The following is a 23,527-nucleotide window of genomic DNA, read 5'->3' on the forward strand; positions in this document are numbered from 1 at the left end:
CCCTCTCTAGGTAGAGCACGTGTTCTCTCGTGTTGCTGTTGTTAAGTGTTTGGTCTCCAGAGACTCTGAGTTTGCAAATTCTTGTTGCAGAGAGAATGCTCCTTGCTTCTGAGGGCAGGGACGGTGGGAGACACAAAGGAGCTCTAGGAAGCTGTGAAGGAAGGTCGATGGAGGCTGGCATGGGGTGGGGGGAGGGGAGGGGATCCTCCTGCCCCCTTCTTTTTTTTTTTTTTTAATTTTTTTTCAATGTTTTTATTTATTTTTGGGACAGAGAGAGACAGAGCATGAACGGGGGAGGGGCAGAGAGAGAGGGAGACACAGAATCGGAAACAGGCTCCAGGCTCCGAGCCATCAGCCCAGAGCCTGACGCGGGGCTCGAACTCCCGGACCGCGAGATCGTGACCTGGCTGAAGTCGGACGCTTAACCGACTGCGCCACCCAGGCGCCCCTCCTGCCCCCTTCTTGATAGTGCGGCAACAGGTGGCCAGATTCTGTGGGGATGGATCCAGGCCCGGAGATGCCAGACTCCAGCAAGACTTTGAGGCCCCAGGCTTGGAAGCAGGCTTGGACTTTAGGGCTTGTTGAGGCTTTGGGCACAGCCGTCAGAGGCCTCCCGTGGTCCAGTGCCAGGGAGAGCCCCCTGGCTTCCCTTCTTGTCCTCTGGCGGGGAGTAGCCTTCAGTAAGGGCAGAGATTAAATTTCTCTCTAGTCCAGAAGGATGGGGGCAGTAGGGGTAGAAATTTATTTTTTTGTTTCTTAAAAAAATTTTTTTAATGTTTTTTTAAATTTATTTTTTAATGTTTATTTATTTTTGAGACAGAGAGAGACAGAGCATGAACGGGGGGGGGGGGGGTCAGAGAGAGAGGGAGACACAGAATCCGAAATGGGCTCCAGGCTCTGAGCTGTCAGCTCTGAACCCGACTCGGGGCTCGAACTCGCGGACCGCGAGATCATGACCTGAGCCGAAGTTGGACGCTTAACCGACTGAGCCACCCAGGCGCCCCTTAATGTTTATTTTTGAGAGAGAGAGTGCGAGCAGGGGAGGGGCAGAGAGAGGGAGATGCAAAATTGGAAGCAGACTCCAGGCTCCGAGCTGTCAGCACAGAGCCCGGTGTGGGGCTCAAACTCACAAGCTGCGGTATCATGACCTGAGCCGAAGTCAAAATGCTTAACCGACTGAGCCACCCAGGCAACCCATGTTTCTTTTTTTTTTAAAGGGTAGAGACCCCTAATGTGGGGCTCAAACTCACAATCCCGAGATCAAGATTCACATAGTGTCCCGACTGAGCCAGCCAGGCATCCTGAAATTGATTTGGTTTTTGAGAAAAGAAAGAAATGAGTATTTCTTGCACACCTGAGTCTGGGGGTTAAGGTTTACATCTGATGTGACAGTCTGTAATTATTATTATTATTTTTATTATTTCCACTTTTATGAGCTTCTCTTTTTTGGTTTGTTTCTTGCATTAGACTGTGAGCCCCTCGAGGGCAGAATGACGGACAGTGTTCATCCGTGTTCACCCTGCACATCTACTGTCTAGAGAGCGCCAGGCATATGTGGATACTCAATTATCATCACGGTCATTGTCACGCACACGCATGGAGTGCTTACTTCTCGGGCACTGCGCTTGACATCTATATATAGTAACCAACCCATTTGATCCTCACACCATCCCATCTTCATTGCCCTCATTTACATGTGAGGAATCTGCAGTTCAGAAAGGCTAAATAACTTGCCCAAGGTCACACAGCCTGCGTCATGTCTAATAAGTATTCATGAATCAACGGATGAGGGACTGATTCCTGGTATGCTTTTGTCTCTCCTCCTGCATGGCTGTGTCCCAAGGCGCCTGGGAGTACAAGGGTCAGACCCAGGCGGGAGTCCCTGAGGCGATGTCCTCCCTCTAGAACTGCCGATCAATTGTTTTCACTCACCTCTGGCCTCTCCTTCTGGCCTAGTCTCTCTTCACCCCCAGCATCATACCTACACTTCAACATATTAACTACTCTTGGGTCACCAGATTCTTTCAGCCTGTCTGTTTTGGCTCCAGCTCTTGCCTGTGCCAGGACCGTCCTTCCAATCCTGAGATTCCATTCTTCTAAAAGGAGAAGCCCGGAAGGGAGGCCAGGTCTTTGAACCACATCATTCTCTGGTAACACTAAAATGCTGGATTGCATCTGGTCTCCAGCAGCCTTCGGGCGGTGGTGGTGCTGAAGAAGGCCAGTATTCTCGTGCCCGTCTCTCTGGTGGGGATACAGGGTCCCAGAGAGAAGAAGGGACTTGGGAAAAGCAACAGGGGATCAGATTCAGGACTGTGCTAGAAATCTGGGCCACTCTCCTCCCAGCCCAGGGCCCTTTCCACGATGGGGCAGCAACTCTGGTGTTACACAGAGAACAGGCCTGACCGCCCCCCCAAAGAGCTTCTCAATTCTGAGCTAAGAGTGCCTGAAGTTCCTCCAGTGGAGAGATCACTTTCTTTGGGGGGCAAAGGGTGTCGAAGACGTTTTGGCCCCCAGGGAACCCCAGCGAATGATGAAAACCCCTGTGAGGAGTCCTACACTGAGCTCATGTCAGCCTGTTCCCAGGAGGGTGATCTGGCTGACAAGCAGCCAAGGGTGAGATGCCGTGGGAAGGAGACCCTGACTGAGGGCTGGAGGAATGTGGGAAGCACCAAGGCAGGCAGAAAAATGGGTCAAGGGTGGGGGTGTCAGCCAAAGGACGGAGTGGCTGTGAGAGCCTTCACCCTCGACTTGCTGTGTGACGTCAGGCAAGTCTCTCTCCTACTCGGAGCTCCGATCTGGGTCAGTGCTATGGAAAAGACTTGCTTCTGGTTTATCTTAAGGCTCTTGGTGTCAGGAAGTTGGGGCCCTAGGTGGTGGTTGCCTTGACGACTATCTCTGTGGAGATAGTGACCGAGGAGACTGTTGCCATGACTATGATTACAAGGTCCAAGAGCCAATGGACTGGCTATCAGTCCCGCCTCGACACAGGTCCCTTGCCGTCACCTCCTTCCATCACCCACTGAAGTTCAGTGTTTGTGGGGGCCAGAGAAACTGACGCCCAAAGATGGCGTCAGGAGTCAGGGACCTGCCTTGTCATGCCTTCTCTTATCCTCACCCGCTGTGTAACCTTGGGCAAGTCTTTGCTTCTCTCTGGGCCTTTCTCCACATCCGGAAAATGAAGAGGTTGCACAAGGCCCTTTTCACTCTAGATTCCTATCAGTTTGCCTTTAAATAAGAGACAAAGTTTTAAGCCAAAGGGTAGTTTCCAGGAATGATCGGAAAAGTATTAACAACTGTTATGACTGGCCATCGCTCACGGACCCGTCCACACAGGCCTGGACTGCCCTGCAGTGGCTGGAGTTATCCCTTTAGTAGCTGTAAGTGGGGAGGTCTGGGGAGTGCCAGAGGAGGGTCCAGAGTGGCCAGTATGCTTGGGGGGTACCTGGAGGGCACTCGGGACAGGGGTTGTTAACAACAAGTAGGCAAATATCTAAGTATTTTGACCACTGGGGTGGCCATAACTCTGCATACTGGCTGAGCGCGAGCCTCTGTTGTGTCTCTGATAGTGGCATTATAGGCACTGAGTAGCGAAGGATCAAGCCAAGCCCTCATCAAGATCTCTGAGAGGAGGATCCGTCCTTCTTCCTGGTCACTGCACCTTCGGACTAGGCTGTGCATAATCCCTAGAGAGTCAGACTTGCCAGCGTCTCAATTCCGGGATGACTGATGCCCAGACTAGTGGGGAGGGCACAGCAGGAGCTGGCAGAGCAGGGGAGCGCAAGGAGGAAGCAGAGAGCTCAGGGGACGCCTGCTCCCCCTCTCCCAGGAGACTAGGCCCTGGGCGGAGGCCAGACCCTTGGCCCCCCGGGATCTGCTCCTCTCCCCCCGCCCCCAGTCCACTTGTCTCTCTCAGCGGGACTTTGCAAACAGCTTCTCCGGATGGACGGATGGACGCGGCTGCTGCCTCCTCCCTGCACACTTTCTATTCCCAGCTCTGAGCCCCCGCCAGGGTTCCTCAGGAAAATTGGCTGAAAGAGACATTTTCCATGCTCTTGACTCCTCTGCTGGGTAGCCGTCCCTGCCTCCACTCTCTCTAGCCTCTTCTCCAGCTGGTCACCAGGACCCAGAAGGAGGGGAAATACTTACCTGGTCAACTGGTTGCCTCTCTGGGACCCTTTAATTTTGCATGTCATTTTATCTTCCTGGGCCTCAGTTTCTCAATCTGTGAAATGAGCTAGCTACCTTCGGGAGCAGGCTTGAGAGTCAGACTTTTTTTTTAAGATTTTATTTTTAAGAAATCCCTGCACCCAATGTAGGGCTAGAACTCACAAGCCCGAGATCAAGAGGTGCACGCTCCACCAGCTGAGCCAGCCAGGCACTCCAGGAGTCAGACATTCTTGATTTATTCATTGGCTTAGCTGGTTAGCAAACTGTGTGACTTTGGACAAGACACGTCCTGGGGCCTCAGTTTTCCCCATCTGTAAATGGTGTTGTCTCTTACTGTTGTGAGGGTAATAAAATAAGCTGAGCACTCTGCACGTGGCAAGTGTTCAACAAATACCTATTTTTTTAAAATTAATTGTTATTAGAGCCTACTAGAGGCCAGATGCTGTATTACATGCTTTACGTATCCGATTTCTTTCTTTTTTTTTTTTTTTATGTTTTATTTATTGTTAGGAGAGTGCAAGTGGGGGAGGGGCAGAGAGCGAGAGGGACAGAGGATCTGAAGCGGGCTCTGCGCTGACAGCAGCGAGCCCGATGTGGGGCTTGAACCGTGGTATCATGACCTGAGCTGAAGTCGGACGCTCAGCCACCCAGATGCCCCTATGTATCCGATTTCTAATCCATACAACACCTGTGCAAGGTGCTGTCACCCCCTTTGTAAAGTCGAGGGTCCAAAGGTTCAGAGAAGCTAAGTAACTTGTCCAAGGTCACAGATGTCATGTGGCTGAGCCAGAGGGATTCAAACCCAGATCTGGCTGATTCCAGACTTCCTCTTCTAACCAAGGCTCTGGTAACTGGAACAAAGAACATCCCTCTGCCTCAGGCAGATAATAAAGAGCAGAATAGCTCTGGCTGAGATTTTTAATCCAGCCCTTACAAGCTGTAATTTCAAAGCTTCACTGGGGGTTTGGGCAGCTAAGGGGCACAATCACCAAGAGGAATACTGCTCAACTTGGTTATAATTAAGGAAATGCAAAGTAAGTAATGAAGCATCTTTGTTTCCAAACTTTCCTCATCCTGGCCCCAAGAAAATGTGAAACGAGAAAAAACCAGTAATACCTAATGTGGGTCATGGTATGGGGAATTGGGCACTGTTGGTCTGAATATAAAAAAAAGCAGTCCTTTTGGAATGCAATTTGGTAGTGCCTGTCAGAATGTAAAAGGTGCATGTTCTTTGACCTAGTAAATTTGCATTTGGTGATTTCTCCTATATGTGCAAAAATATTCACCGCCACCCTGTTTGTAAGGGCGGAACATTTACAGCAAACTAATGTCCTTCAATGGGTGTATGTACATCCATATTGTGGAATATCTGGCACCCATGTAAAAAGAACAAGGTGAAAACAAACAAATAGACAGAAAGAATTGACACAACACAATTATAATTGGAGGTTCCGGCATTGCTTTCTCAGCAACTGGTGAAGTGATAGGGATAAAATCAGTGAGTGTGTGGAACACTTGAACAGCATTAGTAATTACCTTGGCCTAACTGACATTTTAGAGCACCCCACCCAATCATGATATTGAACAGTATTCAATAGTATCATGGAATGAATAGTATTTTCAAGTGCACAATGGAACATGAATCGCGGTAGACCAGATGTTGTGCTATAGAACAAGTTTCAAGTTTGCAGTCGAATTAAATTAGAAATTAGTAACAAAAGAGATACGTAGAACTGCCCCCGTCAGTACTTGGAAATTAAACCACATGCCTTTGAATCACCTGTGGGAAGAAGAAATCACAGGGGAAATTAGAAAATATTTTGAACTGAGTGATCATGGAAACAACATGCTAAAATTTCTGGGCTGCATCTAGAGCAGTGCGTAGAGGGAAATTTATAGCTTTTTATAAATTATGTAGTTTTTTTCTAAAATAGCTTTATTTTTTTATTTTTAAAGGTTTTATTTTTAAGTAATCTCTACACCCAATGCGGGGCTCGAACTCACAATCCCAAGATTAAGAGTTGCATCCCTTTTAAAATAGCTTTAAGTGCTCGTACTAGAAAAGAAGAACGTTTTTAAACAAATGATATAAGTTCCTATTTTAAGAAGCTAGAAAAAGAATAACAAAAAGACCTCAAAATAATGAGGTAAATTTATGTGTACTGGCATTGATGAAAAGCCAGAGTACATTAAATGAAAAAAGCAAATTATATCTGATATGTACATTTCACGGCAGGGATTGCTTGTCACCTCTCGATGTCCATACTCCCCTTCTTTAAATATGGAATTCCTTATTTTGAGCTGACACAGAGTAAAGTACATTTCTTAGACTCCTTTGCAATCAAGATGTGACTAAGTACTGGCCGATGAGATATAATCAGAAGTAATGTGTGCATATTCTGAGAGGCTGTGCCCTTTTTTTTTTTTTTTTTTTTTTTTTTGGCTCCTTCCCATTTCCTGCTGGCTGAAATGTGGATGGGACTGTTTATAGCTTGAACAGAATACTGTACTTAGGATGGTGAACCACAAGATAGAAGGAGTCAAGGTCCCTGTTCTGTAGAATAGATCTTGTCAGAGCTGCAAAATGCTGACTACAGTTCCAGCATCGCATTCATACATTTCAATGACCAGCAGAAGAGAAAGGATGGTCTCCTCCTGCTACAGCTCAGTTTGTTTATCTACAAGCCCTTTTTAAGAAAAGTTTATTTATTTTGAGATAGACAGAGGGCATGAGTGGGGGGAAGGGCAGAGAGAAAGAGGGAGAGAGAGAATCTCAAGCAGGTTCCGCACTGTCGGTGTGGAGCCGGACTCCAGGCTCGAACTCATGAATCATGAGATCATGACCTGAGCTGAAATCAAAAGTCAGACGCTTAGCCAACTGAGCCACCCAGACACCCCTCCCAGCTCTTTTTTAAGAGCAAAGAAACTTTTTTCTAGAACCCTCCAGTAAAATCTCCCTCGTGTCTTATTGACCATAGCTGGGTTGTAGGCCCATCTTTAAACCAATCTCTGGTTCTGAGCAATCAGGATTTATTTTAGATCCCATGGAAAAGAGAACAACAGAGTAAAATTGCAACTCTGACAATGTGGAAGAGAAGAAAAATGACCAAATGTCTGCATGTATGTACCGAAACATCTGCAAGGATACACCCCAAACTGCTGCTAATGGTGGGAAAGGAGTGGTACTGGGGGAGAAGAAAGGAGTTCTGTAGCAAATCCTAAAGTTGCCTATCCAATGACCCTCCCCACTTACCCTTTGCTTGCAAAAACCATCTTGTTAGGGTAGCATAGGGATGAATCATGATTGGCCCGAGCCAGGTGTGGCAATCTCTTTCCTTTTTGCCAGATAGTTGGCTTTCTCAGCCCACCTTGCATCTGGTCGTGAGACCCAGTTTGGCCAGTGAGATATGAAGGGAAACTGCTGGGAGAACAGTTTCCTCTTTGGTAAAAAGAAAACCTCTTTCTGACCTTTCCCTTTCCATTCTTGCTTGAGATACTGGGGTGAAGATGTGATGCTTGGGGTTGTTGCAGCCATATTGCAACCATGAAGGAAACGCCGAGAGAATTATAGAGATGCAGACCCAGTGACCTGGCATTTTTAGGGCCTCTGGACACCTTGTTAGAAAATATCCTTATAAGGATTTCTATCATGTGTAGCTGAGGGCAGCTTAACAAATAAATGCATCTTTACTTTTTACCATATATTTTTCTGTTGTTTTGATCTATTCTTCTAATTAACATGTATTCTTTTTGTAATTCAAAGTTCAATTTAAAAAATATTCTACTTGGCACTGGGCACCTTTGGTATCCCAGTAGGCTTGAAGAGGCACTTTTGGAAAGGGGAGGGGAGGAGTTGAACAAAAGGGACAAGCTGTTCCTTATAATTAAGTACTAACTTCATGGTCTGAGGGTTGACCTTGCAGATGGGGGAATGGCTGAGAGTACATTCTTCTGTCACTGTTTGGGCTCAGACCAGAGGTTACAAACTATCGGCCTCTGGTCAGAATTTGGTTGGACGTGTTTTGCTTATCTTGTCCAGGCTTTTTATTATTTATTGATTCAATATAATTTATTGTCAAATTGGTTTCCATACAACACCCGGTGCTCATCCCAACAGGTGCCCTCCTCAATGCCCATGACCCACTTTCCCCTCTCCCCCAGGGTTTTTAAAAATTAAAATTAGCAAGGGCGTCTGGGTGGCTCAGTTGGTTAAGAGTCCACCTCTTGATTTCGGCTCAGGTTATGACATAGAGGTTTGTGCGATTGAGCCCCGCGTCCAGCTCTGTGTTGACGGGCTCTGTGCTGACGGCATGAAGCCTGTTTGGGATTCTCTCTCTCCTTCTCTCTCTGCCCCTCCCCTGCTCGTTCTCTCCCTCCCTCCCTCTCTCTCTCTCTCTCTCTCTCTCTCTCCCCCCCTCAAAATAAATAAGCATTAAAAAAAATAAAAATAAAAATTAGCAACTAGTATTTAAGAATTAGGATACTTTGGGGCCCCTGGGTGGTTCAGTCGGTTAAGCGATCCACTTTGGCTCAGGTCACGATCTCACAGTTCGTGAGTTCGAGCCCTGCATCGAGCTCTGTGCTGACAGCTCAGAGCCTGGAGCCTGCTTCGGATTCTGTGTCTCCCTCTCTCTCTGCCCCTCCCCTGCTTGCACTCTGTGTGTCTCTCTCTCAAAAATAAATAAACAGTCAACACCATTTGTTGAAAAAAAAAAACAAGAATTGGGATACTTCACATAAATATCTGCCTTGCTGGCTTTCTTGGAAAAACCTAAATTCAGGCAACACTGGATTCATTTCCTAACAGCAGTAATAGGCAGCTCTGATCTGTTGCTCCCCGTACACAAGGCAGGTGCTTCCAGTTGGCTGCAGACCTTGGTGCTCCCTAATGTCCTCCATTCAGTCTACTTCATGATTTATGTTACCTATCTGACTCTATGAGCATCTGTTAGTGCCCCCTGGGTTTGGGGTTTAATTTTTTTTTTTCAACGTTTATTTATTTTTGGGACAGAGAGAGACAGAGCATGAACGGGGGAGGGGCAGAGAGAAAGGGAGACACAGAATTGGAAACAGGCTCCAGGCTCTGAGCCATCAGCCCAGAGCCTGACGCGGGGCTCGAACTCCCAGACCGCGAGATGGTGACCTGGCTGAAGTCGGACGCTCAACCGACTGCGCCACCCAGGCGCCCCGGGTTTGGGGTTTAGAATTAATGCACATGTGGGTATGTAAGATTCAATGATCGCTTCCTAGACAATTGGCCGTCTACAAGGCATCTATCCTCATTCACATAGGTGGGCAGATCTCTCGAAGAACACTGGGTTTGGCGTGGGCTGTTCTCTAGGCTGTTCTGTAAGACCAGAAGAGCTCTAGCACCCTTGACTGCCCTGCTGGAGCAGCTGGGGGTCTTGATCCAGTCCCCATAACCCACTTCTGAGGACGCATTACTGCTGGGGGAGAGGGGTGATCCGGAGGCAAGACCTACATCTGTGGGTAAGGAGTAAGGTTTTCTGAAAGGTGGGTGGATATTTGCCCAGTGAAGCTCTGAAGAAGCTGGTGTTCCTGGAGAGAAACAGGAACCTGAGGAAGGCAGGCGAGGTCAGATTCTAGGAACAGTGTTCCAGGGCCTCTGACATTCCACTAGGAGGGAAGCCCTTCAGTTTAGGGTTTTCTCTATTCATTAGAACAAGACTGAGTACGTGTGTGCGTGTGTGTGTGTGTGTGTGTGTGTGTGTTGGGGGGAAAGTGAAGACCCAGTCACCACCTTCCCACACCCTTCATCCTACCCTGATGTGGTAGGCAGAAAAACAGTTCCCCAAAATGTCCACGTCCCAATCCCTGGAACCTGTGAATATGTTACGTTACATGGCAACGTGGAATTAAGGTCACAGACGGCATTGTTTGCTAATCTGCTGATTTGAAAACGGGGAAGTTATCCTGGATTATCCGGTGTGCTGCACGTAATCACAGGGGTGGAGAGGGAGGCAAAAAAGGGAGAACCAGAGGGATGGAGGCATGAGATGGACTTGGCCTGATGTTGTTGGCTTTGACGATGGAGGCAGGCAGGGGTCATGAGCCGAGGGAAGCGCCTGGCCCCTAGAAGCTGGGAAAGGCCGGAAACAGATTCTCCTCTAGAGCCTCCAGAAAAGAATTCAGCTTTGCTGACACCTTGATTTTAGCCCAGTGAGACCCACGTCGGACTTCTATACAGAACTGCGAGATAACAGATTTGCGCTGTTTTAAGCCCCTATGTTTGTGGTAACTCATTACAGTAAAAACAGGAAATAAAGACACCAGGCCACGCGTAAGTGAGATCCCTACAACTGCCAGCTTCAACCTCCAGACTCATGAGATGATTCCAGTCACTCGAGTCTTCAAGTTTCCCAGCCGAGGCCCTAGAGAGGAGTTGTATCCACTCAGCCCTGCCCGAATTCCTGACTCACAAAAATCTAGAAGCATAATAAAATGCTTGTTTTTTATGCCACTAAGCTTTGGGGTGGTTCCTTATGCAGCCTAGAAACCGGAACGGTGACCTATCCTAGCCTTGAACTTGAACCAGATGGAACTGGAGAAAATTGCACACATTGCTGAACCCAGAGCTCCCATCCCATCATCAGTATTATTTTTAACTGAACCCTGATCCGAACAGAAGGGAACGCTGCTGAAATTGAAACTGAACTTGTGTATTTTTTCAAGCTAAGGTACTAGAGTATTCCAATATTCTTGAGTCAGAGACAACCGCATGGAGAATTTTACCCTAAAGCCTTCGCTCTGTATGTTGTGATTTGCCTAAGGTTTTACGGTCGTGGCAGAACTGAGAGATTCTTGGTCTTTATGAAGCAGACAGCTGTGACGCTCTTTACCCTCCTTGCCCTCCTTCAGAACACACACCCTTGTCCAAGTTTGCTGAGTAAAGGGAGGCTTCAGCCGCCCCTAGGGGACGGGAATTTCCCACCATCCGGGGACAGGCAGTTTCAGCCTGAACCTGATAACTCGGGAGGGGGGCTCCCTGAGTGGAAGCTTTGTGCCCTTGGCTGAGAAATTGTAACTTTCCATCGAGGCCAGTGATCCTCAGTATTCAGGGAGCCTGGCTGGGGTGTGTCAAGTTCCAGGTGGCCTTCGTCTCATCTGGATCAGGCCGGCACAGTTTGTGGCCGTCTCCTACTAAGGAGGCTCGGGGGGGGGGGGGGGGGGACTGTGAAGAGACTTGGGGCCCTTTGGGAGACATTCATCTTTCCAGCGCTTTATCATTTTTTCCATAACAGTACTCTCCCTTCAAGGTGGAAAGTCCCAGCTGGTGGCTTAGAATACACTCAATGTGCTTTTGTTTTCTGCCCCCCACCCCCACCCCCCGCCCCCAGTCCGGGAAGCAGGGTGCTGGTGCCCCTTCATTTACACCAGCCTGCTCTGGACTTGCCATACTGACAGATGGTGTAACAGAGGCAAGCCCTTAACAAACCGCAGGACGACACGTCCCTGGTTCGAATCTTCACTCTGCTATTTGCTAATTGTGCAAACCTGGCAGGGCAGTGAACCTTTCCTTCTGCGATACAGTGTCTCTATCTGCAAACTGGCATGGGTGATAATATGACAGGTGTTGAGGACTGAATATACGAAAAGTACTTAGAACAGTGCCTGATACATAGTAAGAGTGATGTAGTTGCTTGCTATTATTATTACATGCCTTTGGACAATTTTCCTCCTTTCTCTGGGCCTCGGTTTCCCCAACTATACAATAAAGAAAGCAGTTCCTACCTGACCTGAGTGCAAATCCTGACTACGCTTTCTTGGACAAATTTCTTGGGTTTTCTTAGCCTCACGCTGCTAAATCTGCTCATCTGTTAAAGGGTACTTATTAAGTAGTTGGGTGTGGTGATAATTAGATAAGAAAATGTGTATCAAGCATATAACATGGGGTCTAGCACACAGAAAGAGCTAAAACAAAGTTAGCTTTTTTTTTTTTTGATGGATGAGAAAGACTTTTCTAAATTATCACGGGTCATGTCCCTGGGAGGAGTATTGTGGTTTTGTCACACGCTTTCCCAGCTATGCTTTATTCACAGACTCCTAGAGTTAGAGGGGTCAGGATTGGGAGGGCCATTTTGCAGATCAGTTCATCACTCCATTTAACAGATATTTATTGATCACCTATTATAAGCCAGGCACTGTTGTAGGTGGCTGGGGAAAGAGAAGTACTGGGGGCCCTAACCTCATGGGGCATTTATTCCCGGAGGGTGGGCAGACAATAAATGGGTTCGCACATGAATATATGATACAAGTTCACATTCAATCTCTTTTTTTTACAGATGGGAGAACTGAAGCCCAAGAGGGGAAGAGATTTTCCTAAAGTCCTCCAGTGTCACAGCAGGGCAAAGACTCCCAAGCAAATCTTTACAGTCCCAGAGTATCCCACCCTTAACGAGCCCTGGTCAGGGGGCCTGAGTGGCTCAGTCTGTTAGGTGACTGACTCTTGATTTCGGCTCTGGTCATGATCTCACGGTTCCTGAGTTCGAGCCCTGCATCGGGCTCTGCACTGACAGCACGGAGCCTGCTTGGGATTCTCTCTCTTTCTTTCTCTGCTCCTTCCCTGCTCGCAATCTCTCTCTCCCCAAATAAATAAACACTTAAAGAAGATTAAAAAAAAAAAAAACAAGCCCTGGTTTCCCCAAGGTCTTAAGATATGCTAGTGGGAACCAACAGGCACTGAATCTTCCTTGACACAGGGACTGTTTTAAGAAATTTACACATCTTTAAAAAAAATCATTTTAAGGGGCGTCTGGGTGGTTAAGCGTCCGACTTCAGCTCGGGTCATGATCTCGCGGTTCGTGAGTTCGAGCCCCGTGTCAGGCTCTGTGCTGACAGCGTGGAGCCTGGAGCCTGCTTCGGGTTCTGTCTCCATCTCTCTGTCCCTCCCCTGCTCACGCTCTGTCTCTCTCAAATATAGAATAAAACAAAAACATTTTTAATAAAAAAATTTTAATGTTTTTGATCTTTTTTTGTTTAAAAAATTTTTTTTAATGTTTATTTATTTATTTATTTTTGAGAGAAAGAGACAGAGCGTGAGGGGGAGAGGGAGACACAGAATCGGAAGCAGGCTCCAGGCTCTGAGCTGTCAGCACAGAGCCCGACGCGGGGCTTGAGCTCACGGACTGTGAGATCATGACCTGAGCTGAGGTTGGACGCTCAACCGACTGAGCCACCCAGGCGCCCCAAGAAATTTACACATCTTAGGTCATTGAATCCGATTTCACATCAATCCTGAGGAGGGAATTGTTGTGAATCCTATTTTATAGATGGGGAAACTGAGAAACAGAGAGATAGAGGATTGAACACAGACCCTCTGGTTCAGGACCCATGATCCACCTCAACCACTGAGCTGCCATGTTGGCTGCATACTTTTCCCCCTGACCCTGGTCTGCTCTTCCTCCCTCCCTCCCTCCCTTACTCCTTCCCTCCCTCCCTCCCTCCCTCCCTTCCTTTCCTCCCCTTCCATCCCTAATCCTGGTCTCAATGACTTCTTCCACACTCTGAGTAGCCTGCGGTAAGCCCGCCCCCTCTCTCCGGTTCTCAGTTTCCCCATCTGTAAATTGGCCGGATTGCACTGGATTATCCTCAGGGCCTTCCACGAACACCCTCATTAGTCCCTTATCCGTTTGTAACCATTTTATTCACTTACTTGTGTTCTAGTTTGCTTTCCCCACCAGACGGGGGCTCCAGGGAGCAGTATCCTACTGCTTCGGTTTGCCTCTACCTCCCCAGAGCCTGGCACTGTGCCCCGCACTTAGTAGGCCCTCAATAAACATTTGTGGATGAAGAAAGGAAGAAATGACAGCGATTACCCCTCAGTGTTCTCAAAACCAGCTCCTGTGCTCTCCCCCTGGCCCCTCTTCCTTTCTCAGCCTGTGGGGCCCCCTCCCTCCCTCCCTCCCTCTCACCTCCCAGGGCCCACTCAGGCCCTCCATCCGGCTTGCATTTTTCCGGGTTTGATATCATTTTTTCCACTCTCCGGCTGCTGCCGGCTGCCTCTGCCAACTTTCCACAACTGGAGCCCCTCCCCCACAACCGCAGGCCAGAGACAGCTTGGGGTGGGGGAAGACCCCCCTCCTCCTCCCTCAACCCGAGCTGGAGTTAAGATGAGGAAATGGGCCATCAGTGCCCTGCTGGCAAGACTGGGGGCTTGAAGACGGAGGATATGGGGCTCGTCTGCCCCAAGCTCCAGCCTTCTTTGGCACCGTGTTCCTGGTGGCCAAGGCATCCGGGCGGGCAGCTGGTTGGGGGCAGGGGTGTCAGGCGTCAGGGACATGATGGTCCCAACCATTCGCATCTTGTTCTCCTCTCAAAGTAGTGACACCCCTTTCCCCTTCGGCTGGAAACTCCTGACCTGACCCCTAAGGTCCAGCCTCAGCCCCAGAGCCCCAGCCAGGCTGGATGCCTCACTACCTCCTACTTCCTGCGCAGACATGAGAGGAGGCTGGGTCCTGGGGTCTAGTCCTCACCCTCCCTAGCTGGGCGACGCTGGGATGCTCACTTCCTCTCTCTGGACTTCAGTTCCCACACTCAGAAAAATGAATGAGTTGAACTAATCCTGGGGATTAATGGATGGGTTTCATGGAGGCAAGGATCCCCCTCCAGGTTAAATCATATGCAAACTTGTGTTTGAAAGTCCCCTTCCCCAGGACTCTATAGCTTTTTGTCACATTCTCCAAGAGGACTGCAGATAAGGGCACAAACCCTAGCCTGACAAGCCTGGATTGGAATTTTGACAACTTCACTTATAGTAGCTAAATGATCTTGACCGCGGACCTTCACCGTCTATTGGTCTATTTTCCTAATTAGTAAACAGGGTTTGTGAAGATCAATTCCTAGTTGTGACAGCTTAGAACACAGCTCCTAACAAACGATAGCTATTACATCGTGAGGATGAATGCTGAGATTCCTTCCAGATAAGATTTTATGAATCTACAATCTAAAAAAATGGGCTTATGAGAAAATAAGAGGTCGGCACACTGAACTGTGGTTGTTTATGCTCCACGGGGTCTCCCTCGAAGATGGGGGAGGGGGCGCGAGGGGTGCCACACAGGGGCCATGCCCAGTGGTTCAGAGAAGGGGAGAAGGGCCTGAACACACAATTGATCCAATGATTTGACTGACTGACCTTGACCCAAGTCAGCAGGTTAACCCAATCTGCGACCAGTGTAGATGGGAGAGTGGGAGGTGGAGATGCCTGGAAGATTCCAAAAGACAGGACATCCTTCTGGTCTGTTTATTGTGAGTTGGCCAGAGCCAAGGGACAAGGAAGATTTTTACAAAAAGACACGCACCACGTAAAAAAACAAAAACAAAACCCTACGCTGTGCCCAACTTGAGGCTTCGGTCCCATAGTCTGTCCACCCCTTCCTGGGGCGGAGGGGGTCCCTGAAGCTGCAGCTCTGGGAGATGCTGCGGCCCTCGGGGCAGCGGACAGGCACAGCCCACTGTGCCGAGTCCAGGCAACTGCGTCGAGGACCCTCGGTGGCATCGGTGGAGCTCAGAATGCAGCCCAGTGTTCCGCCACCCCCAGGAGGCAGGGCGGCCTCAGAGCACCGCCAGGTTGTGGCAAGACTTAGAGCGGGCCTTGAGTGCCCGGCGGGCGCTGCGGGCCGTCAGCCGTGCCAGGAAGCGACGAGCCCGCTGACCCAGGCTGGCGCGCCGTCGGGGCGCGGGAGGCGCCGGGGCCGAGCTGTCCCGGCGGCGCAAGCGCAGTTGGCGCACCACGCCCTCGAAGAGCTCGGCCACGTTGTGCTGCAGCGTGGCCGACGTCTCGATGAACTTGCAGTCGAACACCACCGCGCAGGCGCGGCCCTCTGAGGGGCGGGGTCAGACGGGCCGGGTGGAGGGGGACATAAAGGTAGGAAGAGGTGCGTTGAGTCTCAAGCTGAGTCACTTTTTTCTTTGTGCCCTAACTTGCGTTGGGTGCCAGGGGATTCCGAGGACAACGAGACCCGGCTCTGAGGAGTTAGTGCACAGGCTAGTGACTGATACTGATGCAAAGCGAGGCTGGGAAGGGTCTTGAATGCCAGGTAAAGGGTCTAAGCTGTGCATTAGAATTATCTGGGGGAGCTTGTTAAAATGCGGATTCCTGAAACCACCAGCCAAGAATCTGATTTGGGAGGTTTGGGATGAGATCTGGGACAGCATTTGCACAAAATCGCCTGGGGGTTTTGCTGCGGAATTTGGGGATGTTTGCTCACAAGGCATAGATCATCTTCCATCTCCAGGAAGCCACTGGGCTGGGAGACAGGGGCCTGGGTTCTAGCCCCCAGTGGCTGGTGACCCCGTGGAGCTGGCTTACCTTCTCTGGCTCTCAGTTTCCATATTTTTTAGATTTTGCCCTGTGAGGAAGGCCATTTTGAGATCTTTATGGGTCCCATCAAATGTATTGAATTTATCAAATGTATTGAAATTAATTGCCCATCCCACTTTAAATACAACTTGTATATAACTAAACGTTTTGGTTTGCAGTTGTTGGCTGTCACAATATGAAGTTTTGCAGATGATTAAAGCTTTGTGAAATTGTAATTTACAAATTTCTCACTGTATTTGTTTTGGAGCTCATAATTGTTTCAGGTCTCAGGTATAAGCCCCTGAAAAGATTGTAGGCAGTGGACCTATCCCGTCCGGTGGATAAAGTGTCTCTGATTAAGGGCATGGGGGAGCCATAGGGGGATTTTTTACGCAAAGTAGTGACAAGGTCAGATCTGGTTTTGGAAAACTCTGGCAGCTGGCGAGGAGAACCGATTGAACGGGGAGAGAGAAGTAGGGGGGTTGGTCCAGACTAAGGTGGAGATGCCAGGATGGGGCAGAGGTTGTGGGCATGGGGGGAAGGGAACGTGGGGTTAAGGGAGGTGGGCCTCACAGGATTTGGGGGACTGGTTTCCGGAAGTGAGAGAGGAGGCGAGGACAGTTCCTAGCTTTCAGGCTGAGGCAAGTAGATGCAGGATGGGGCCAGGGTTAGGGTTAGCGGCAGAGAGAAAGCTGGAGGAGGAAGGTGGAGTAGACGGCTCACCTTCCACGGAGACTTCCCGGCAGCGTGCCAGGTCAGCCTTGTTGCCCACCAGGATGATGGGCACGTGGTCGGCCTGATGCGTGCGCCGCAGCTGAATGCGGAGCTCAGAGGCACTCTCGAAGCTGCCTCTGTCTGCGATGGAATACACGATGACATAGGCGCTGCCCACCTGCAGGCATGAATCCTGGCTCCAGCTTTCATCCTGCAACAGAGGGACCCCAGGCCTGTCCTCAAACCGTAAGGTACCTACCTCTCCGCCAGAGGGGCGTCGCTGCGAAAGGTGGGGCTGGATTGGTCTGATGGGTGGACCCGGGCTGAGGCTGGGATGGATGGTCTGATGGGTGGACCGGGGCTGAGGCTTACAATCTAGACAGGCTTGAGGAACAAATTCTGCCGTTGTTGTCTGTATCGTCGCCGTGGGCAAACCACCAACCCTCTCTGAGCCCCAGTTTCTCTTTGCAAAATTGGGCTAGTGAACCCACCTGACTATATTTTCTCATTCCTGGATTCCTAGTGTGGGCTGGACACTGGAGACCAAAGATTTGTTTGGTTTCTCTTCCTGCTGAGAAGGGTTCAGCTCTTGTGTCTGGTTTCTGAGGAGGGCTCAGTCTTGCTAGACTGACAGCAAGGAGCCTGCTTAAGATTCCCTCCCTCCCTCCCCCCACCTCTCTCTCAAATAAATAAGTAACTAAGTAAATAAATACTCAATCCAATGACACTGCTACTGTGGACCCTTTTTGGAAATTGCCTCGACCCTCCACCGTCACCAACTTGTTCAAACTGAACCAGTTTCCCCATTTTAGTTGTAGGAATCCCAAGGGCCAGAGGAGAGAGAAAACGTTCTCAAGGCCATACAGCCAGCCAGCTGGGCACAGAATTCCAGTTCCAGTACTCCTCCCCCTGCCTGCCTCCCAAATGGGACTTTCAGGCTGATCCCTTTTCTTAATTCACTGGACTCTACCCCATAGGATTTTCAACTGCATTCAAAGGTAGCCCCTCCCTCACCAGCCTGTGAGCTCCATAAGGCCAGGGAACGCATCTATCTTATACGCTGCTGGGTCTCCAGTGTCCTGGCCCGTGATACATATCCCACTAGTGTTTTTTAATGAATGGGTAAAGGGGTGAAACCCCAGCTGAAGGCTCAGAAGGTGGTGTTCCCAGTGGCGATGGAGAGGGACAGTCCTCGTGCATAAGAGTACAGACTCGGAGGGCACCTGGGTGGCTCAGTTGGTTAAGCAGCTGAATCTTGATTTTGGTTCAGGTCATGATCTCACAGTTTGTGAGTTTGAGCCCCACATTGGGCTCTGCGCTGACAGCACGGAGCCTGCTTGGGATTCTCTCTCTCTCCACCCCTCCCCTGCTCTCTCACTCTCTCTCTCAAAAAAACAAAAACAAAAACAGGGGCGCCTGGGTGGCTCAGTCGGTTAAGCGTCCGACTTCGGCTCAGGTCACGATCTCACAGTCCCTGAGTTCGAGCCCCGCGTCGGGCTCTGTGCTGACTGCTCAGAGCCTGGAGCCTGTTTCAGATTCTGTGTCTCCCTCTCTCTCTGACCCTCCCCCGTTCATGCTCTGTCTCTCTCTGTCTCAAAAATAAATAAATGTTAAAAAAAAATTAAAAAACAAAAACAAAAAAAACTTAAAAAAAAAGAATACAGGATCAGAGTCTTACAGATCTGGGTTTGAATTCCACTTGCTCTCTGACAACTTTGGACCCATTACTGAACCTCTCTGAGCTTTGGTTTACTCATCAGTAGAATGAGAATCAGAATACTCACGGATTTTGCTTTGCCTGAACATCATAATATACATACAGAGCTTAGCACAGGGGCTGACACTTGGGAAAAGGGTGGGCTTCCACCCAGCTGCATAAAAGCCAGCTGCTGTTAGGAAGACCGTCATCATCCTCATCACGCTCATTTGGACTTGGGTGTTCTTTCATTCTGCCCGAAAAGAATTGGCCACTTAGCTCCTTCGTCCCCATCCTTTCTGCCTATCGCTAGGGCTGTCAGCCATTCTGGCCAATCACCCAACAGTGCCCTCCTAAGCCCCACCCCATGGGCGAGGCCTCTCTGCATGTTAGGGGCGGGGCCTACCCCTTACTGAGATAGGCTCCCGGTGATTTTTACATCCTTCTCTCTGGTTGTATTTCTTCAAAGTTCTACAGTGAGCATGTATTATCTGTATAGCAAGAAAAAAGAAAACTCAGACAAGGCGAGACAAGCATAACAGGGACATATCCCTGTCTGCTTTCTTCCTGCTCTGGAAGGGGGTAGGGAAGGACTTCCTTTGGTTTCTTTCTTTACTAGCTACCAAGTTACGAGTCATTAGAATGATCATTATTTACATCTCTTCACCTATTTTCAGCATTGTCTCATGCTGCACACCGCTTGCTCACCACTGTGAAATTGCATAAGGACTTAAAAAAAAACAGCTGGTAAGGAAGGCAGGAACGATCAACCCATCTATCAGCTGAGAAAACTGAAGCTCAGGGTGACTGGTGAGTCACCTGCACAAAGCCACACAGCTGGTAGGCCAAGAGAAAGGGGGTCGGTTTACCCTCAGACATTTTGGTGCTAAATGCAGTGTTCCTCCTTCTGCACAGTGTGTGTGGGGTAGTGTGTGGGATGAGGGTGCTGAGGACAAGGTGGGGGTCGGCAGGGGGAGAAGCACATCCTGGGACGGCTGTAGAGGGCATCAGTGGAGTGAGAAAGGACTCACGGTCATGAGGTTCTTCAGTCTTTGGTTCCAAAGGCTGCTTGGGAGTTGTTGGCCTTGGGGGTTGCCGAGGATGGCCTCTGCCATGTCCCTGTTGTAGTGTCCGAGGAGGGGACAGGGGTCTGGTCCTAGGCTCAGCACCTCCCCCCCCACCCCGCCAAGTCCTGCCTGCTGTGCCATACCCGTTTCTCAGCCTCCCAGGTGTCCATGACCACCAGCGTGGTATCCTCTCCATCCACCGTGAGGGTCCTCTCGTACACGTCCTCTGCAACCAAGGGAAGAGCCAGATCTCAGGGAGGAGGAGCAGGCCTGGGGAGGGTGTGGCCTCCCCTTTCTGATCACAGCGCCCCCTCCACTTGTGTTGGAAGTGCTCCCCGCACTTGCTTGATGTCTCTCCTGACAGGTCAGGAAGCTCCACGAGGAGCCCATGTCTCCCCAGCTGCCAGCAAGATATCTGACACATACTAGGTGCTGAGAAAACTTTTGCTACTTTGGTTGTTGGTTGACACATATGGGATGGTGGGGTTAAAGCTGGCTGGGAATTCTCTCATTCCTGTTCTGTCCCTGGCTTAGTGCATGCTTCAGGCAGGTCGTATGAACCCTCTTTGGGCCTCAGTCTCCCCATCGGTCATGCCTACAGGTACACGTATGTACATGCCTCCTATGGGTTCTCACACTCAGAGGGGTCAAGGCTAGAGAAGGGGCCTGGCCAGAGTGTCCCCACTTTCTCTTTGCTTTTAACCAACCTCCCTCTCTACTCATCCTGTGGACTCTCAGCTAGTCCTGTAGGGACCCGTCTTCATTTCCTCTGTCCTGTCCCTTCTCCCCTCATCCTGGGGCCCCCGGCTCTCTCTGCTCACTGCATCACTTGAGGATAAGGGAACCTGGGAAGTCTCCATTTGGGTCAAGATCTTAATTTTGCTGCTGGTCATGGTGGGCGTGGATGGTTGTCTGTGGAGGTAGGAGGATCTGAGAGGTGGAAGTTGGGGCTGGGAGTTTCTGAGCTGGCTGGAAGCCTACTTATTTCTTTCCCTTTGAGACTCATGGAGCTCAGAATTGCTTCCCTTATGACATGGAAATTAATCATCCCTGAGAAACTGGCAAAATTCTCACAATTCAACAAATTTCCCTCCTCTAGACCATTGTGTGGGCTGTGCCCTGCACGACTGTCAGGGGGCATCATTCACTTCACAGTCTATGTGAATGATGCCCTTTAGAGTTGAGCAGTGTGTGAGTTGCACAACTGTTCTTGGCAGCCTTGTGCCCCTGACTACAGGGCTTTTACTCCTGTGGCCACAACCCAGCCCAGCCCACAGAGTCCCTACCTCCAAGCTGTTCATGGAGGTCTCGCTCTTGCTTCCCTGCAAAGAGGCTGGCCAGGCTGGTCTTCCCTACGCCAGGATCTCCAAGCAGTACCACGCGGTAGAGGGCCTCCCAGGAGCCTTCAGAGTCGCTGGATTCAGAGGACCAACCATTGGGGGCAGGTGAAGGTTGCCGGGGGGGAGGATTGAGGGAGGCTGACTGGCCCAGCCGGGGATGCTGGGATTTTGTGGAAGGTGCTGTACACAAGAGGCCAGGTTGGTGGCCCCGGGCAGACAAGGGCAGTGGAGTGCTGGCTCGCCGACGCAGGGGGGTCTTTGCTTCTTGCTGGGTGTTTAGTGTCATCCTTGGGTGGGAGGGGCTTTGCTCCTTCCTTCCTTCCTTCCTTCCTTCCTTCCTTCCTTCCTTCCTTCCCTCTGTGAGCAAGAAGCAGGAATGGGCAGTGAGCCAGGTGCTGTCACCCCCTTCTGCAGGGTCCAGATGAGCTTCTGAGATGACTTCCTCCCAAACCTTCTCTTGTTCAAATGACAGGAGGAGGCACCTCAGCTCCTTGGGGTGGAGGCTTCCTGGCTTCAGGGCCAGAGTAAGCCTAGAGCAGGCTGGGAGGGGTGAGCGTGCAGGCTGTGAGCACACGCATGCACACCCAGAGGTCACTTCCTATGCCTTGAGGATGACGGAATACCCCAGGACACACAGGCAGAGACAGGCAGAGGGGCAGCAGGGAGGTGGGATCCATACAAGCATGCACACACCCTGTCTACAGACGTGTCCCTCCCATTCGGAACATGGGACCTACGTTCTGAAAGGCACCTGAATTGCCCCGGCCCTCCCCTACCCCACAGCTCACTTCCCCAAGGTTCAGATGGGGGGGGGGGGGTACGGAGGAGGGTTGAGGGCCCCTGGGGGGTTCACTTCCGCTGAGGGCTAAGAGGCAGCACGGGGTGGGTTGGTATTCCGAAGGGCGATGGGAATCTCGGGGTTCCCTGGGCTGTAACTCGAGAGCCCTGGTGCCATGGGAACGGCGTGTCCGGCCCGCCCCCTACGTGAAAAATTCAGGAGATGCTGGCGCGACAGCCTCCAGCGGCTGCTGGGGGGCAGGGGTTGCGAGGCAGCCGGGCCCCAGGTTTGGTGACAGGACAGGGTCCTGGAAGGGGGCGGGGAGGAGACCTCCAGGGCCCTGGGGCGCATGTGCCCTTCCCGGGGTCTGAGTCCAGGCCTCCCCCGCCCAGGGTCCTGGATGTAAGTCCCCTGATCCCGGGAGGGTTCCTTGTCCGAGGCTATCCAACCCTCCGGGTCCCAGGTCGGAGGACCCTCACCCCGGGGACGCGGGTTCGAGGCCTCCCTCGCCCCTGCCTGCGCCGCAGAGCCCCCCGTGCAGGCGCCTGGCGAACTCCGCTCCAACTTGACTAAGTTGGCGGCGGGCTGCGCGGGCGTTTACCTCGCTTGAGGAGGGGTCCAGGGTCCCCGGCCGCCGCAGCTGCCGGGTGCTCCAGGCTGCACCACCGCCTCGGCGCGCAGCCCCTCGGGCCAGTCCCGCCCCGCCGCCCGGGCCGGGGGAGGAGCCGAGACCCCGCCCCGTCCAGCCCCGCCCTGTCAGGGCAGCCCCGGGGTCCCCGCCCCGAGGCCTCGGTCGCGGAACGACTTTTCACCGAGCTCAGTTGACCCACGGCCCCAAGTCCTTCGCCTGGGGTGGTAGTGGCGGTGTCAGGGTTGCGGGGGGCGGGGGGGGGGAGCGAGAGAGGAGAGATGGGGTTTCTGAATTCCTGGGTCTGGATCCTCTTCTGCATTCACGCCCGCAACCGGGTGCACCCACTTTATTTCGCCCTCGCAGAAACCACCTGCGGAACTGGTTGAATGTTGATTCCCAGGGCCCACCCTCCAAGAGAGGCGGATTCAGCAGTTCTGGGAGAGGGGGTTGGGAATCTGCATTTCAAACAAGTAAGTGCCCAAAGTGACCTTTATGCTGAGTTCATGGGCCCCCAGTTTGAGAAACTCTCCTCTGGATGGTGAATGAATTTTGGAGGTGGGTCCAGGGGAGGAGGGAGCTTAGGTCTGCGCTGAAGACTTCTGATACCTGATTTTGGCATCCCATTCATTCATTCACCAAATTCTGGGTTAAGCACTCTTTATGCAGGAGTCTGTCCCGTGTCTGGAAGAATGGCTGTCCCCTCTTTGATGAATATTTACTGAGCATTTGGGCTGTGGCTAGTATGATTTGAGCACTTTGCCTAGATTATTAGCTCATTTAATCCCGACACAACACTGAAAGGATATTTAACTGAA

General features: G+C 50.8%; 1 protein-coding gene across 1 annotated transcript; it reads right to left on the minus strand.

Moving 5' to 3' along the window:
* Nucleotides 1-15,413: 15,413 nt before the first annotated feature.
* Nucleotides 15,414-22,798, minus strand: REM1 (RRAD and GEM like GTPase 1). The gene is made up of 5 exons (XM_011280932.3): nt 22,683-22,798; nt 21,250-21,660; nt 20,107-20,189; nt 17,210-17,411; nt 15,414-16,007 (listed from the first exon to the last, which is right to left on the minus strand). The coding sequence occupies exons 2-5, from the start codon at nt 21,587-21,589 to the stop codon at nt 15,739-15,741; spliced, it is 894 nt and encodes a 297-aa protein (XP_011279234.1). The 5' UTR covers nt 21,590-21,660; nt 22,683-22,798; the 3' UTR covers nt 15,414-15,738.
* Between the last annotated feature and the right edge of the window lie 729 nt (nt 22,799-23,527).

The sequence above is a fragment of the Felis catus genome, chromosome A3 (assembly GCF_018350175.1).
Source record: "Felis catus isolate Fca126 chromosome A3, F.catus_Fca126_mat1.0, whole genome shotgun sequence".
NCBI lineage: Eukaryota > Metazoa > Chordata > Mammalia > Carnivora > Felidae > Felis > Felis catus.

What these genes read in the sequence shown, in the direction of transcription:
- REM1 (XM_011280932.3), bottom strand. Translation starts at nt 21,589, where the DNA reads ATGACACTAAACACCCAGCAAGAAGCAAAGACCCCCCTGCGTCGGCGA. An exon ending in CCTCCATGAACAGCTTGGAG is followed by an intron (nt 20,190 to 21,249) that starts GTAGGGACTCTG and finishes CCTTGGTTGCAG; the next exon opens with AGGACGTGTACGAGAGGACC. An exon ending in CCTGGGAGGCTGAGAAACGG is followed by an intron (nt 17,412 to 20,106) that starts GTATGGCACAGC and finishes CCTCTGTTGCAG; the next exon opens with GATGAAAGCTGGAGCCAGGA.